This window comes from Ananas comosus, linkage group 8 (assembly GCF_001540865.1).
Source record: "Ananas comosus cultivar F153 linkage group 8, ASM154086v1, whole genome shotgun sequence".
Taxonomy (NCBI): domain Eukaryota; kingdom Viridiplantae; phylum Streptophyta; class Magnoliopsida; order Poales; family Bromeliaceae; genus Ananas; species Ananas comosus.
The window spans coordinates 13474419-13492019 of NC_033628.1; the positions used below are offsets into that span (position 1 = coordinate 13474419).

A 17601-nucleotide genomic window follows, 5' to 3' on the forward strand; every position below is an offset into this window, starting at 1 on the left:
TAAATGAAATAAATAAAACGGGTAATCTATTATCTACCTCTAAAAAAAAAAGTTCTCTTCTAAGTTAAAAATTAAAGCAAGTAAATCTAAACATTTGAAATAATCAACGAATTAGATTGTAAATTTTCCAGAAATAAATTTATGTATTACATTGTTTCACAATCCAACAACTATCTAATTTACAACTAAAAAACAGACAAATTTTGTTTTATATATTATCAAAATTAACTGTTTATCGAATAATTTTATTTAATTTATATGATTCTATTATATTAATTATAATAACTATCTTTATGGGCTGATTTATTTTTATAAAGTTTTACGACTGAATTTAATAATTATCTTAGAATTTTATAGCTATTGCCCAATGCAAAAGAATAATTATTTTAATGCAGCTAAATAATTAAAACAAATGTTTTAGTGCAGAGAATTTTTTGGTAATTTAGGCTCTTTTTTAATTTCTTTCCCTTGTTGAGGTGAACCTTCAATCATTCCTATTCCTATTATTATTATAGTTTATCCTTGTTTATAAATAGTGACAAATTTGTCCCATCGCATGATTGGAAGTTAGGTTCCGTGCGGCAATGGATTGTGACAGAGCTTCAATCCGACGGCTGAGAAGCCATCATCAGCCCCCTTACCGTCGGATTCAGCTCTTGAGCTTATCCGCATGTTCCGCGCCCAGCTCGTGCCACGTGTCATCCACCGTCGCACGGGAATCATCCAACGCTTCTTCGCGTGGGAGTCCGCGAGGCCCCAGAGGTCACGCGCCGAGCACGTGCTTTAGAGCTCGCACCGTTGTGATTGGCCCTCTATCTACTCGCCACGTGTCTCCCGGCGCCTCGGCCCCTTCGCCATTGGCGGCCCTCTCCTCCCCTCCCTCGCCTACCTTGTTCCCGTCTCCAAAATATCAATATTTAATAAAAATATAAAAAATTTGGAAAAAACGATTTTTTGGTTCCTCTGTAAAAAGACCTCGAGATCGGACCAATGAGCTTTTAGAAACGGAGCTATAAATAAACCCTTTTCACCCTCTTCATCGTTTTCGTCTTTTTTTACTTTTTTTTCTCGCTCGCTGTTTCCTCTCTCTCTCGCTACCCGACTCCCCGCTCCGCCATAGCTCGCTGCAGGATTCTAGGGTTTTCCTAAGGTTAGGGTTAGGGTTAGGGTTTTTGAGGCGATTTCATTGGGCGGAAGAGGAAGGATCTTGCGTTCGTTCGCCTCGTTCTTGGAAGACGATGCTGACGCTTTCGTCTCCTCCGCCGAAGATCGCCGGAGCTCTTCCTGGCTTGTGGTTCTTGATTCCCGGTAGTCCCGCTTCATCTTCTTCGAGTTCTCGGCACGGCATTTGCGTGGGCTCCTCGTTTCGATCGAGTAGATGGCGATGCCCCTGTGGGATCTTGAAGTGGAGGGAGAGGGCAAGGGCGGAGGCTGTGGTGAGAGGGATTAAGGAAGGGAGGGGCTGGAGAAGCGTGGGGAGGAGAGCGCTCGTTGCGTCGGATAAGGGGGCGGAGGAGGAGGTTGATTCCAGGCCCTTTCTAAGGGCCCGAACTGGAGAAGGTTTGCCTTGTTGCTAATATTGGAAGCTTTGTTGCTCTTTTCCGAAATAGTTTGCTTTCTTCATTATATTCTTTCGCTGTGGTTCTTGAATTGTAGAACTTTGTATTTTTTTTAAAAAAATCTTTTCAGGGTTTTTACTAATTACAAATCCTTCATTGCCTCCTCTTATTATATCATAATCATCTCAAATTTATTCTAGAAAAGGTTTGGATAACGAAAACTTGTGGTTTGAGTGTAAACAAAAGGACATTACCTTCACTTTCTATTTCCTACTGGGTGTATCTAGTCTGATATCTGACAATACGTTTAAGCTTTTTTTTTTATCGCTGCAATTATCCCTCTAATGTTTTTGTCTTGAAACTTTTATTAATTCTGTTTCTTTCTATCTATAATTATTCCAAAGCAGTATCTTCTTACATTCTGCTTAGGCTGTGTTGTTAGGAGATAGTCAGTGTATTAACCTTCATTCCTTTGACTTTATTGATAAATTTCCTCAGAGCTACTTTCTCATATCAGAAGAGAAGTTGAAAATGGACGGCTATGTTCAGATGTTGCTAATGGGCTAGAAGAGCTCTATTACAATTACCAAAATGCGGTAAATCAAGTTATCTATTATGCCAATATTTTTGGGTACTCTTTCCATAGTTTATTTCTCTAATGCCTCTGTATGCTAAGCATAGCTGCTCATGAATTCACACCTTTCCATAGTTTATTTCTCTAGTGACTAGGTATGCTAATCATAGTTGTTCATGATTTCACATGTTCAGCCCTACTAAATGTTGCTTTTTCTGTTCTCCTTGTATAAAATCTTGGTATACTTAAAGGTGCTGTGAAGCTTGTTTGTAGTTTATTATTATGTCTTGCTATTTCTATCGTCAGTTACCTAATTTATTTTACCACTGTTTTTCGAGTTAAATATCCTTGGCATGTGGAGTTGGAAAACTAACTGGTTAGAAATGAAAAATACATACAGCATGGGGAAATAATCAATGCGGGCATAGCATTTTCATGGAAGAAGACTAAAAGATAGTACAATGAAAATTCTGTTTCTGGAGTTACGTTCATTAAGTAATGGCATATGTAGGATTTCTGAGAAGACAGGCGTAAATAGATGATAATATTTATAAGTTTTCATGTATATCTAATTAGCAGCCAAACATGTTAATTTTTTGGCAAGATGAGACAACTGTATGATCAATAGGGGCTCTTAATAGGAAGTCTTCTTAGACAAGACATCTGTGGACTGCATGTGCAGATCATGTTTAGTGCTCTGCCATATATGGCTGATTATATATTTTGAAAGTGACATGTTGTTTCTTTGGCATACCACCTCACCTTCCTTGCATGTGTGGCTTGTAGTGGACTAGTTGCACAACTTCCTTTTTGTATGTTGTAACGTTATTAAGATTGGCTAGGTAATGCTATCTAGATTTTCTTACATGTGAGTTGCTTTAAAATTCTGGAACAACTACTAGGAGAATGATTGTTAAATATGAAGTAACATCTTTTGAACAATAAGAATTTTTCAGTTTAACTACCTTTGTTTTTTAAACTGAGCTTATATAATACAACTGCCATAAACAGGTTTCAGTTGTACGCTCTGTAAGTCTTGGTTTTGTGTAGTTAGTCGTTTGGATGTATTTAACTGGAATACAACTTAGCAACTAGCAAGCATGATGACGCAGGAAATTTACTTGTGGCGGCTGATTAAAATGTGCTTGAAATTTTTATGAGCGAGCATGTTGCTTGAATCCTCTCCTGGTTGTCCATAGTGTGTGATAATATTTCAATTAAGCTTCTCCATTCTATTTGTGGGAGATTGCTCATGATGTGTAGCTAAGAAAAACCTTTTGGCTTGTCAGGTTCTGCAGGGTGGTCATCCCAATGCTAAGGAGATTATACTTTCCAATATGGCTGTTGCATTTGAGCGTATTTTGTTCGATATAGAGGTTTCACTTTTCATTTTGTTAATCTTTCATGACTCTTTACACCATGTGATGTTTTTAAAGTTCCAGTTTTCCACATACATTTGTTAGAAAACTACATTGGTGTTACTATTTGTGTTGGTAAAACTAAAGCTCTATATTGCTTTCAGGATCCATTTACCTTTTCACCTTATCACAAAGCGATAAGAGAACCATTCGACTATTACATGTTTGGTCAAAATTACATTCGACCGTTGATAGATTTCAGGTAATTGAAGATTATGATAATTTGAGTGATTGCATCTTGAAATATGGTTTTTTACAAATTCATTGCCTTGAATATGTGTGTATATATATATATATATATATATATATATATATATAGAGTTAGGCCATATATGTATATGTATATGTATATATGAATTGAGCTAGAATACTTTTAGAAGCACCAAACCCTCGGTGCTTCTAAGTTTCTAGCCCTTGGATCTACTCCTTAATTACTAATTCTCCTTGGATCAAACACTATTTCACCTACCACCACCTACCACCATCATCTCAACCCTACATCTCTTCATCCAATGGTTAAAAACTCAAAAGCACCACCCCCTTGGTGCTTTTGAGAGTATTCTAGCTCAACTCATATATATATATATATATACATATATATATACATATATATACATATATATATACATATATATACATATATATACATATATATACATATTGTTTTATGTAAGTATCATGTCTCTTTCTAACTTGTTCTTTTCGGGAATAAAAAGAAGGTGGTTAGTAAGTTCTAAATACATGTGACTAATTGCACTTTGGTGCAATTAATAACTCGTCATCATGTTATTTAGCCTAGTCAGTGGCCAACTTTCCAATTTCACTTTCTTTGTCTGTGAATGTTTCTGAGACTTGTTTAACCTTCATTAACTTGTCCTCTACTATTATCTGTAGGAGAGAGCCCCAAACGTGAAATTTGGCTCAGTTGCACATCCCACCCGAAGTTCAAGAACTTCATTCTACTATGAGAACAATTATTTTCTTTTAATCAGCCAGTTAATTGAAAATTTCCATTAAGTTCTCTAACTACAATTAGTTTGTGACTGTCACGTGAGGGAAAGAAACTACTTGTGCAATAATTTCTGCACTATTATCTTAGGTACTAGTTTCAATATGACTCATTGTGCAGTGCACCGTGGCCATACATTCCTACAATAGCTTTCAATTAGGCAATATTTGAATTTATTTACACTGAGATAATAGAGATTATGTATAATAACTGGTTCTATATGCACTTATTATTAATTTTTTCCCTTTTGTCGGCAGAGATAGGTCTATTTGTGTTGTTATATGTTCATTTATAAAAACTCGTATGGCGATATTCCCATTTGCTATTTTGTTGTTGTCATTGAGGATAGTTCTTGCACTTAACCTCTCTGTTGAGCAGGGCCTAATCTGAAACCAATATTACACAGGAATATTATTGTTGTTTGTTTTTTGCTTGCTAAAATTTATTGTCTATCTTAGTGTTCTCATGTGTGCCTTTTTCTCATTATGTGTTGTCATACACCAAAACATCTCTACATTCGTGTGCATTCAAATTACCAGTTATTGTTTCTGGCCAATATGATGACGTATTACTCTTTGTATGCGCAGAAAGTCTTATGTTGGCAACATTTCGCTTTTCTGTGAAATAGAAGAAAAGCTCCGGCAGGTAATTCATGTAGTCGGCATGATTATATGTTGTGAGTTGATAGCTTGGTACTCTCTTCTTCTTTTTTTCTGGTGCTATTTTATTTTATTATACCCTCAATGTGCTCAATCCCCACTTGAACTCATGCTTTATTCTAAAAATAAGATGCTCATGTTTGGCTCGACATACCAAATGAGCCAAACAACCAAGCAGGAAGCTGTCGAACTACTGGTTCTAGTTTCAAATTTCAAGGACTGATGTTTTTCCTCTTACAGTTCATCAGTTTTAAATTCATAATGTATACAGGGCCCATGTTTTTTATTAATTGAGTCCCATTCCTTCAAGATTTCCAGCCTGATTATGAATTTTGAAACTATTCTTGAGATATTACACTAGAAGGTGCCTCCATGGGGAGGAAGACCAAAATTGATGGTAAAAAGAAATAATGAGGAAAGACAGGACAGCAGTTAGTTTAAAAATAATCTTACCCACAACAAAGTTTAGTGGGGGATATGATTTGTCATCTTGTTGCCAAATTGGAATTGTTGAGACTAAATGTTTACTTTTAATTGCTGTTCTCGTTGAAAATTTTAGTGAAATAGAATATAAATGTGGAGGTTTATATCATTCTTTTTGAGTCAGCTTAAATGGGTTGCTTGGTTATGCTAATATTTATCCTTTTTTTGGTGCTAAGAAATTCATATTTTTTTTATTTGCTGTATGGTGGAAGATTTAAGTTTAAGATGTCAACAACTTTTTCTTTTTTCTTTTTTGGTTGGGGGGGGGGATGTTCTTGTTATGTAATGTGTCTTTGTGGTGGGATAAAAAAAAAAAATCAAGTACACGGTGCTAATTTTTCTGTGTTTTTTGTACATGACTTCTAGTTTCTTGCTTTATGGTAGCGGCTAATTTTTTCTTTTTTCTCTTGTAGGGTCACAATGTTGTTTTGATGTCTAACCATCAGTCAGAGGCAGATCCAGCAGTCTTTGCTTTGTCGCTTGAACGAACCAATCCACGAATTGCTGAGACTATAGTAGGCCAAAAGTCTTCCTTATTCAGAATATTATGTTGTCAATTCTAATGAACTGTAATCTGCTAGTAGGATATACGTGAATTGCAATGCTGTGCTTCAGGTTTTTGTTGCTGGAGATAGGGTTGTTAGTGATCCACTTTGCAAGCCATTCAGCATGGGAAGGTCTATATTATACTTTGCTAACTAATGTGCTGGGAGCTCGTCAATGTTTTCTGTTTGCCATTTTGTGATGGATACTTATTACTTCCTGCCATCTTTCCTTTTTTTTTTGCCACTAGAAATCTTATCTGTGTATACTCAAAAAAGCATATGGATGATGTTCCCGAACTTACTGAGATGAAAAGGAGAGCGAATACTCGAAGTCTTAAGGACATGGCTTTGCTTTTAAGGTACGCTGTTGTCACCATACCGATTGAAAAAATAAAGCTGTTCATCATTTCATTTATGGTCTTATATCATTTCATTTATGGCCCTCTTTGGCTTGCAATATTACTAGAACTATGATGCTATGAAGTAACCTCATTAGAAGTTAAATTGGTTAATTATTTTGATTGCTGGGGAAAGTCAGCAGAGCTTGCAGTCCTGTCAGCAGAAGATCTAATAGAGGTCTAATAGTGAGTAGAATCTCTTTACACGATAATGACATATGGTGTTGATCTACGAATCCTTCAGTTTTGGTCAACTTTAAGATCATTTCCTTAGCATGCTAATGTTTGATTTTATTTTCTACTAAATGATTTATAACTATTGATAACCTTTTGCGTTCCTCTGGAACTCTCTAAGGTAGTGTTTTTCCTAAACATCTGACTTCTGCTTGCTCTTTGGGATATTTGGGTGAGGTTGTCGCCTGCTTCAGAGTTTTACTGTGATTTCTAGATTTATACTTTCGTGCTGGCTTATACTTAATGTATATAGGGGTGGGTCTCAAATAATATGGATTGCACCAAGTGGTGGAAGAGACCGTCCGGATCCAGTGACAGGGGAATGGTCTCCAGTAAGTTTTTGTCTGTGAACATAATTCCTGATTTGTTGTAGTCCCTTTTCTCTTTTCCTCAGTTTCTTTTTTTTTTCCTTTTGTAGCATTATGCTAAGAAAATACATGTTTGTTTATAGCTGCTTGGTACTTATCTTTTTAGCATTCTTCTTAATGCCTGATCAATTTTTTCATGTGATGGTTAGTTACCTCTTTAGATACCTGAGAGTTGTGTACATAACCCTTAGTAGTCTCATTTGTTGCTTTGGAGGTCTCAGTGAAGTTGCTGGGTTTGTATAGTTCATCATATAATGAAAACCTGGTCTTTTGCTAAGAGTTCTCAATCCTCTCATTATGGTGTTGATGGTTGGTAGATGATAGCTGAGCATCCAAATTTATGTATCATATCCCATATAGCCCCCTGTTGGAAAATGATCAGAAGTTTCTTGGCTCTAGTATAGGTGACTTGGATTTAGGAATTCTGGGCCAAGTGGTTTTGGGTCTTTAGGCCTGCAAGCTACTTATACTAGTTGGTTGGATTTGGTGTGTTATATTCTATCTCAAGAGTTTCTCCAAATCCATGTTCCCCTCATCAGGAAGGGAACACCATTTTGGAACATTTGGGGCTATCAACGTTTGGAATTCTGCCAGTTCACCGTCAATGAAATTCTACAGACGGTACAACTGGCTACCACTGTCTAGCACTTAATTATTACTGCCTTTGCTATGCTGCCCCAAGAATATCTGATATCATGCTTATGGTGCTTCTAGTGCATGCATAGTTGCACTGTTACAATTTACGAACGGTAGTATTTTTGTCACTGGAATATTTCTGCCTTCGACCTTATCTTGAGACATCATAATCGTCGCTTTAAACCCATCTACTATTTGGGGAATATAGTACATCCAATTCTTGCAAGAAGATAATCAAGAAACAGAATACTTTTTGTATTAAATATAAAAAGAACGTCATAATGTAAAATTAGTTGTTGGGATTAAATAAAATTGTCTGATTCCGACAAAGTGTTTAAGCTGTTACTGTTTATGTGCTCTATGGTTGCTTTCTAATTTTCATATTTGATATATAATATATACTACTGGTACTGATAAAAGCAAGGTCAGGCTCCATTTGATTCATCTTCAGTGGACAATATGAGAAGACTTGTAGAGCACTCTGGTGTTCCTGGGCATATATATCCACTCGCATTATTATGTTACGAGGTCATGCCTCCACCACCACAGGTATGTTCATTTGCTAGTTGATTAATATTTAATAGATATTGGCCTCTCTATCTCTCCCATATTAATATTTGTAGATATTGGCCCCCCTCTCTCTCAACCTTTCCTTTTTTTTCCTCATTTTGTTCGCTATTAGGTTGAGAAACAAATTGGTGAGCGAAGAACAATCTCCTTCCATGGAGTTGGCATGTCGGTGGCTCCAGAAATGAACTATAAAGATGTTACATCTCATTGTGAGAACCTTGAAGAGGTAAATTCTAGATGTTCAATGTACTTTTTTCTTATTTCAACAGTGTAAGGCATCGAGTGCTTCTAGGTTATATATTACTTAGTACTTACTATTATTATCAAATAGTTGTTGAATTAATCATTCTTTACATTCCCTTTCTGTCCTTAACTGAAGTAATTTGCTGTTGCAGGCTAAGGAGGTTTTTTCACAGGCTTTGTACAATTCAGTGACTGAGCAATACAATGTTCTCAAATCTGCTATTTATGGCTGTCGAGGACTAGAAGCATCTACATCTGTTGTCTCCCTTTCACAACCATGGCAATAAATTTTTCCAGGAGGTCTGTCGTTTTTATTTTTCACTCCTTTTTTCATTTATTTTCTGCTTGTTTAGTCATAGAATTTTGAACTACAGGTTTTTTACCCAGAAATTTTAACAAAACAGTTAGAAATTTTAACAAAACAGTTATGATATAATGTGGAAAATTTTCTGTGAATTCATAATAATAGTTTCAAGGTTAAGTGCATTTGGTTACAATTTTGCAGTTGGATCTTCTATGCGTTAATCCTTGAGCGATTGTGCTATTTTGCTGTATTCCTTCAGTACCGGTATTTCAAATTTGCTTTTCTTGTTTGAATGATACTGAGACATCTGTTATCCTCACTTTGCTAAAAAGTAGTGTATATACTAAAGTGTACTCGTAACTTGTTTACGTAGACATCTCTAGACTTTGATATCACGATATTTGTCACTTTAAGAACATAACTCCAAATGTTTTGGTGTGCTTAATTGATTCTCTCATTGAACCTAGCATTGATTACTATGCCAGTGTTTATATCTACATTTGTATTTTCATCCGAAGGGGTAAAGATACTTTGCTCTATATTTTTACGGTCTTTTTCTATAGGCTTCTACATTAGCCGCTTTTTCAATTTCTCCGAACTTGTGCATGGCAACAAAAGATGCATTGAATAGAGTGCAGCTCGTATATCATATGGGGGTCAGCTAGCACTTGTATATAGTGGGTATCTTCAGCATTTGTGATTGGCCCCTTTCTTGCCTAGGTGCTAGTATTATCCAGTTGGATTGGAGCTGATGATAATGGTGCGTGAGCATATTTAGAAACTGTTTTGAGAATATTTAGGTTGACTATGATAAAAATTTGAAGAACCTAGGCTCATCAGGCAAGGTTGTGATATCTTGAGTCAAGGAGATCTGGCACAACAGCGCAATGATTTATTGTTCTGCTTTTTTTAAGTGCAACTAAAATTATATCATTGAGATAATACTGGAATGGTAGCCTGTAGCTGGATTCATAACTAGAGGGAATGGAGTTACTAATGATAGTTGGTGTCAGTTCCACTTTGAACTCTAAGAAAGACTAGTGAAGTCCTTTCCTGAACCTCGCAAAGTTCTTCCAATTATTCCATTTGTGGGCATTTGTAGGTTATTCTCAACTTTTTTCTGTTGTTAGCATCATTCAGAGAGTTTATAATTTTTCAGAACTGTTTACATATATGCTGTGTGCCTGTATCTGATTCATAGTGTTTCTTATCATCTGATTCACATGATTTTGTGATAATATACTCTGTATTGACAGATGTGTTTCTCGGGACAGCTATTATCAAGTCACATAACGTTGCAAATATATTATTCTAGTTTCAACTCTTTTTGTGAAGGAACTAAGCAGGCTGTTACTATCTTCAGCGGAAAGTTCCCATTGTTTCCCCAAGGTACAAAAAAGAACTGGTAGACAATTACCTTGCTCTTTGCGCTTATTTCTTAGTTGTAAGCGTCAAATAGATTAGTGCTTACGTTGCCACCGTCTTGATTCTTTGTCCCTACACTGCAACTTCAACTTTCTTGTAACTAGTTTGGAACAGATTCCTCGTTCTTCTTTCACTTGCAAAGAACTCATGGTGATGAAAATTCTATCAATTTTTTTTTTTTTTTTTTTTTTGTAGGAAACAATGTTTTTGTTTTCCTTACACTGCATATTTCTCCAAGGCAAGCTACTGTAGCGCATCTGCTGGGTACGTACTTGCAAGTTTCTGCAGCCATGAGTTCCGTTTCTACAACAATTTCAAGCAGATATTTAACTTGTTTCAACCTGTTTGTAGAGGATTAGGCTACGCCTTTCAGAATGTGTGGTAACACTATTATGCTCATCATATTCCTTCTGTACAGATATAAACGCCAAAGCTTGAGCAGTTGGTGTACATCATTTCGTTCTCGCACTGTTCTTTATTGATTTGATATTAGTTAGTGCAGAGCTCTTATCAAACCCATTAACGTCATTATTGAGTATGTTAGTCTATTCTTTTTCTTGTCCGTATTCTCTTGTTTGCCTGCATGATTATGCATGCAACTCCCCATATGTGGTTGACCGACAGATGGACAGTATATTAAATGCCTTTTGCTTAAGGTGTAAGAGCTAATCCATATTCGATTGCCGCCTATATACCTGTAATCTATATGACTATATCATTCAGCCACCTACGGTGTCTATATTATGTGGGCAAGCAACCAATCAATAAATGGTTGCTGAGCCGTTCATTAACTCGATATATTGGGGACCCGGCGTTTTTTCTCATTAAAATAAAAGCAAAATTGGGCCGCTGCATATAATAGGGATTCATATTTGAATGGCCCGAACATAACGGCTCGAGCTTACGTTATCACGTGAGTCCTGAATAGAAAAATATAATCGTATAAATCAGCCTCGGAGCAGTGTTTCATTACATTCTCATGAGATATCGAGTTTGAGGAGACTTCTCCGCGTAATAAAGAAATTGTTGGCTACACTCGGTGTATTCCTGCATTTCAGGCTCCAGTAAGTCATAAATTCTATTATTTAGTGCTTATTATTAGAATTTAATTAATTAAATGTATTCTATGAACTATATATATATATATATATATATAAAATTGCTTTTGGGATTATTTTGTTTTGGAAAAAGAAAAACTTATATTTATAATATACAAAGTGTGGAAAAGTAAAACGACCCGCGCAGAGTCAGCATCAAGCGACTGCAACGACAAGGCAGCGAAGGAACCAAAGAAAAAGAAGAGCATAAAAAAGTAAAAGAGAGAAGGGCCAAAGAGGGGGGGGGGGGGGGGGGGAAAGAAAAAAAATCATCTAATCAAAGGAATCATCGTCCTCTTTTTCTTTAATTTAATTCCAGGTAATTGATAACAGTTTCCTTTATTTTATTTTTATTTTCTTTTTTATTTTTGGGATTAGGGGCATGTTCGTTTCATTGGCATATTGTGATCGAGAATCCGTTAGTTGCTTTACTTTTGTCTGGTGGTGATTTGATCTCTACTGGGGAGAAAGATAGATGCGATCTTCTGTCGAAACCCTAATTTTTGGTGGGCATATTTTGTGGGTTTATTAGGGTTCGTCTCAGATTTCGTTTTATTACATTTGTGTTCTAACGAAACCCTAGATGCTTGTGTTTGGTTTACCGATTTTCAGTTCCATAGTTGGATAAACGTTCGATTTCGATGACTTCTGTGGGAAGTTTAGGGTTTTGATCAGCTACAGACCAAAAGAATTTGTTCGTTCAGTTTTTGCTTGTAACGTAGTTCAATTATTTTACTTTTTGTTGGACTTTGACATGTTCATATGGGATATAATACTTCAAAATTATCTGATCACAGCTAGAATTTTTTTTTGTTTTTTTTTGTTTTCTTAAACAATCAGCATGGCTTTTGATGATGCCGCTCTCTTTCCCTATTGTTTTTAGGTTGCGATTTCTTGTTTAGTAATTTTTGTTTTTGTTTTTTTTTTTTTTTATTTCTAGTCGAATGTCAAATATCTTTTAATGAGAAATGAAATTAGAGGTTCATTCCATCTGCAAGCTCACTCTAATGAAAGAATTCTTTCGACAGTTGTAACCCCTAACTCCTGATAGAAAAATGAGCGACAATCTTATGGACAAAGTTAGCTCCTTGAGCGAGCGGTTGAAGATAAGCGGGACCGAGGTTGGCCGTAAGATGTCGGCCGGCATGAGCTCCATGAGCTTCAAGGTAAAAGAGTTTTTCCAAGGCCAGAACCCCGCAGAGAAGATCGTCGAGGAGGCCACCTCGGAGAACATGGACGGCCCGGATTGGTCAGCCAACCTCGAGATCTGCGACATGATAAATAGCGAGAAGGTCAACAGCGTCGAGCTGATCCGTGGCATCAAGAAGCGGATCATGCTGAAGAACCCCATGGTGCAGTATCTTGCCCTCGTTCTTCTTGAGACGTGCGTGAAGAACTGCGAGAAGGCTTTCTCTGAGGTTGCTGCTGAGAGGGTTCTTGATGAGATGGTTAAGTTGATCGACGATCCGCAGACTGTGGTGAATAATAGGAACAAGGCTCTTGTCCTTATCGAAGCATGGGGCGAGTCCGGTGATGAGCTCCGGTACCTGCCAGTATACGAGGAAACTTATAAGGTATATAATTTTCCTGAAAATAATCGCTGATTAATTATGTTAGGGCGATAGAGGCACCGCACAATCTGTTTCAAAGGAATGCATTTTGCTTACTAAGAATTAAAACGCTTTAAAAGAATCAGGTCTAGTAATAATATACCTAGTTTATTCTTTGTATTGCTGTCACTAAATTTAGATACTGTGTCTTTCTGTGTTACTTCTTAATTGTTATGCTGTAGAATATCTATTAATTTGATGAGGATAATGAAATATCTTATGTCAAGTACTTCTCTTGGTGTTCAATTGTGACACCAATTTAAAGGAGTTATGCTTGAGAGGGTGTTTCTTTCAGTATTTCTAATACTATTCTGGTTTTTTAGAGCTTGAAATCTAGAGGAATTCGTTTCCCTGGACGAGACAATGAGAGTTTGGCTCCAATATTTACTCCGCCACGCTCAATTTCAGAGACAGAGTCATATGCCAATGTCACTAACCCAACTTACCATGAGGTTGCTGTTCATAGTTTCACAGCTGAACAAACCAAGGAAGCATTTGATGTGGCTCGCAACAGTGTCGAGCTTCTTTCAACTGTGCTCTCTTCTTCCCCACAGAAAGAAGCTTTACTGGTGATTTATTTTCTTTGCATGAGTTACTAAAATTGATCTCTCCATTCGGGTAGTAGTACTTCATTCTTTCAAATGATTTAGAGGAAATTGCATTGCTCACTTAAAACTGTTTAGGAGTTATTGCTGCCATTTTGAGTCTTTCCTACTTTCATTGAAGCAGGCATTAGTCTTTTCCGATTGCAATAATGACATAGATATGTCTTATTTAGTGAAATTCTGCCACTTTAATGGGTTTAACATGTTGTCTTTAGAAGACTTAAATTCTGGCCGGCCTGTCCGCACATGCAATTTGGCCTCTTAGATCAAAGTAGGGCAGGATCCTCTTAAAGGACGCTGTATATTTATTCTATCCATGACTTAAGTCGAATGATCTTAGGCAAATAATAGGTTATACTTCCACAGAGAATGTGTGGTGTGAAATCCATGAAAGATGGTTTGATGTGTGCAATCAGCTAGAATGAACTTTAAGAGGAAGGGTTAGAATAGGATTGACACTAAAAGGTAATAGTGACAAAATGATGTGTACTGTGATAGCACTCAGCTTGACAAAAAAAATCTTGTTCTACAACAGAGTCAAACGGAGGAGAAGGACCATACAGTTGACCCCAATAAATAATTGGGACTACGGGATGACCTTTTGCTGCTGCTGCTGCTGCTGCTGCTGCTGTTATTGTTGTTGTCATTGCTGTCATTGTTATTTGCATGTAATATTGTGATAGTACGAAAGAGTGAAAAAATGAAATAGAAACCAGGGTTTTGATGCAAATATTTTCTAACATTTCTTCCCTGTCTATTGATGGGTTCCCTTTCCATTTGTTATTATGGAAGTACAGAAAGATGAGTTCTGATTGACTAAACCAAAGGACCTATCAAGCCACAATTCTCAGATCAGTCTGTTTTAGATTAAAAGGCAGTCAAATACATCCTGGTCACAGTCAAATAAATTCTCGATCTATATTAGGTTGGGGATACAATCACTGTTATATAAGTTCTGGATTTCTTTTTTATTTGGTTTACTAAACTGAATTAATTTCTTCCCTCGGTTAACTTAGTTATTGGCTATTTTTGGTTTCAAAGAATGATAATTAACTGCTCTAGGAATTTACAATCAGCCCTTACTGAAATTAAGTTCCAGTTAACTCTACTAGTTCTGTCCTTTGGTGACATACGTAGTTATCGGCATATATCTTTTTGCCTATAGTTATAATTAATTTTTGCCTATAGTTATAATTAATTGCTTAACTAGTGATTGCACTGTCATTTTTCTTTGTGGCCAGTAGCTGCTGCTTTAATTGTTCAGTTTAGCTATTAGATCTAGGTTTGCGACTTGCTGTGCTCAGGGTGAACAGGACTAGCCTATTAAGATCTTTGGATGATGGTTGGGTTTAGATTTGGTTATAAATTGGTGGGTTACAATTGAGAGAATTTTAAACCATCTCTTTGCTTCGCAGTGAGTCCCGATTCTCCCAATACTGAGCATCACCTGATTGCTCCTTTAGTCGAGTCCCTTCCATTTGTTGACCGCGCATTTTGATACTGTCCAAACATGCCTAAGGTGCTGACAATACAATGATCCATGACCATGCCTAAGATAATCAGTAGGGTTCTGAGGTCTTATCCTGGGTTAGAACTTCTAAATATTGCTAAAAAATTTGACCATAAACTATTATGGGAAGTTTCTTCTCGTGTTCTTGGTAGGTTTAAGCAGCAAAACATGAGGAATAAGTTGTTTGTATCAAAAATTTCATCATCATCTAGTAAAGATTATTGACGTTGTATAATCTCTATTTGTTAAATGAAATATATGTTGAGGAGGATTGTATTAGTGGTAGTCTTTGATATAAAGAAACAGCACTTGATAACATCAGCACAGAGATTGTGAAAATCATCAAAAAGAAAAGAAAAGAAAAGAACCCGGAGAAGCTGGTATTACTTGTTTGCCATACAAGCGAAGCTGGTATCTGACATATTTGTGCTTGCAGGATGACTTAACTACCACCCTAGTACAACAGTGCCAGCAATCTCAATACACAATTCAGAGAATCATTGAATCTGCTGGAGACAATGAGGCCCTGCTCTTCGAAGCCCTGAATGTTAATGATGAGGTGCAGAAGGTGCTCTCTAAGTATGAGGAGATGAACAAACCAACTGTGGCGCAGCCTGAGCCCGAGCCCGCCATCATTCCGGTTGCAGTTGAGCCCGATGAATCCCCTCGCGTAGGGAATGAAGAGGACGCCCTCGTCAGAAAGCCCGCTGCTTCACGAGCAAAATCGAGTGGTGGAGATGATGATATTCTTCATGATCTTGATGAGATGATCTTTGGAAAGAAGGGCGGGAGCAGCACATCTCACGATCATGATCAGAAAAAGGATCAGCACAAGGATGATCTTATCTCCTTCTGAATGAATACCTCTCTCTCTCTCTCTCTTTCTCTCTTTCTCTTTCTCTCTCTCTCTCTCTCTCTCTCTGGACTTCCATAGTTAATTCTGTGCTTGCTGGGCTTTTCTCACTGTTGAAGATATTCGAGCTTTCATGCTATGTAGAGGGAGAATATTATTCTTTTCCATTGTCGGAGCTCCATACTGTTGCTGGAGTTTGGTTTTATTTACGTAGCTCTTGGCTTTCTTATACTGGAACCTGAAAAACGATAATAGATTCTTCACATGATTGTATAGGATTGGTGTAGCAGCCTTCATGATTCACAGTCAACATATGTGATTTACAGTTCTATCACCAGTTATTAATAATTTGACAGCGTTGAAAATAACTTTGAAGCTGCAGAACCTTGTGAGATCACTTTGGGAGCAATGGTACTTTGAAAACAGGTGTTTTGGCCGATCTAGTAGAATCGCCTTATATGCAGGCAATATTATATGAAAATCAGCTAGTATTGGTGCTACCGAACTGGTTCTAATTCGCTTATGCCTTGCCCTGAATCTTTTATTTTATTTTTGAGTATTATTGCTAGAATTGCAATTAAATGTAGTTTATGCCCCTGCGAGGTATAGAAATTAGTGCGTGCTTACGAGATGTATACTGAAGGCGTATCTGGTCAGGCCAGCGATTCTGTGCTGTGTGACTACGGCTGGTTCGAAAAGTACTAACAATTTTATAAAATTCTCATGATGCGCCAAGTAGCTTATTTTATCATCCATCAAGATGCTTGCTTATACTGAATATCTATCACCTTTTTCTGTGACAAAAAGAGTTTCTTACATTTGAGGGTAGCTAAAGTCGCATGAGGTGAATTAGGGACCAGTGATGGTGTCGCACGTATAATGCGTTAGAACGAAATGTGGTGTAGTTCAAGGAAACAAGATACTTAATTGCAAAAATTGGTCAACTAAATGCTTTTCATATCATGGCACGTCGCCTGATCTATTTAATTGGTAGATGATTACTAGTTAATGAAGCGCATGAAACTATATCTACAACTGCATAATATATGGTTGGGTGTGTGAACTACCTACATATATTTTGGTGGCCGTTAGTCATGGGAGGCATAACTTCACATAAACATTTTTATATGGCATTTTACCTACCGAACCTGCGGCGATACTTTGATTAGCGATTGGATGAAATAGACGAACGTATGCGCCATTATCTCCCACGCTCGCGCCGAGCGTCCGCACGGCTGGGCATGTGCGGGCGATGGGCCCCACCGGCCGCACATAGGTAATGTACCGTATATTTTATACGGACGTCGCAGCAGTGTTGGGCCCCCACTTCTTGCGGTGGCCCCCACCGACCGCGTTTGATCGGAGTCGCGGTCGTCGTGGTCCCGACGACTCGATGATCCCCCTCGCGTAGTTGCGAGCACGAAGATTTCGCCACCGTAGCATTCTTTCTGCGGAGTCCAAAGGGTAAGTAATACATCAGACGGGCTAGTGGGACCCACTT

General features: G+C 37.4%; 2 protein-coding genes across 11 annotated transcripts; both read left to right on the forward strand.

Moving 5' to 3' along the window:
- LOC109713905 (glycerol-3-phosphate acyltransferase, chloroplastic) lies at positions 822 to 10991 on the forward strand. 8 transcript variants are annotated; one of them, XM_020238186.1, is made up of 15 exons: positions 822 to 1560; positions 2058 to 2155; positions 3423 to 3509; positions 3656 to 3753; positions 5148 to 5205; positions 6116 to 6217; positions 6318 to 6379; positions 6496 to 6606; positions 7133 to 7211; positions 8304 to 8432; positions 8566 to 8679; positions 8849 to 8996; positions 10336 to 10389; positions 10621 to 10689; positions 10777 to 10987. In XM_020238186.1, the coding sequence occupies exons 1-12, from the start codon at positions 1239 to 1241 to the stop codon at positions 8981 to 8983; spliced, it is 1395 nt and encodes a 464-aa protein (XP_020093775.1). In that variant the 5' UTR covers positions 822 to 1238; the 3' UTR covers positions 8984 to 8996; positions 10336 to 10389; positions 10621 to 10689; positions 10777 to 10987. The 8 variants fall into 8 exon arrangements, with proteins under 8 accessions (XP_020093775.1, XP_020093773.1, XP_020093776.1 ...); XM_020238183.1 differs by having other exon boundaries at positions 823 to 1560; positions 10257 to 10389; positions 10844 to 10991; XM_020238182.1 differs by having other exon boundaries at positions 823 to 1560; positions 10257 to 10389.
- LOC109714008 (TOM1-like protein 2) lies at positions 11642 to 16468 on the forward strand. 3 transcript variants are annotated; one of them, XM_020238363.1, is made up of 4 exons: positions 11647 to 11841; positions 12551 to 13096; positions 13456 to 13701; positions 15684 to 16468. In XM_020238363.1, exons 2-4 carry the CDS (start codon positions 12578 to 12580, stop codon positions 16101 to 16103), a joined length of 1185 nt encoding a protein of 394 aa, XP_020093952.1. In that variant the 5' UTR covers positions 11647 to 11841; positions 12551 to 12577; the 3' UTR covers positions 16104 to 16468. The 3 variants fall into 3 exon arrangements, with proteins under 3 accessions (XP_020093954.1, XP_020093952.1, XP_020093953.1); XM_020238364.1 differs by lacking the exon at positions 11647 to 11841 and adding an exon at positions 11896 to 12028; XM_020238365.1 differs by lacking the exon at positions 13456 to 13701 and having other exon boundaries at positions 11642 to 11841.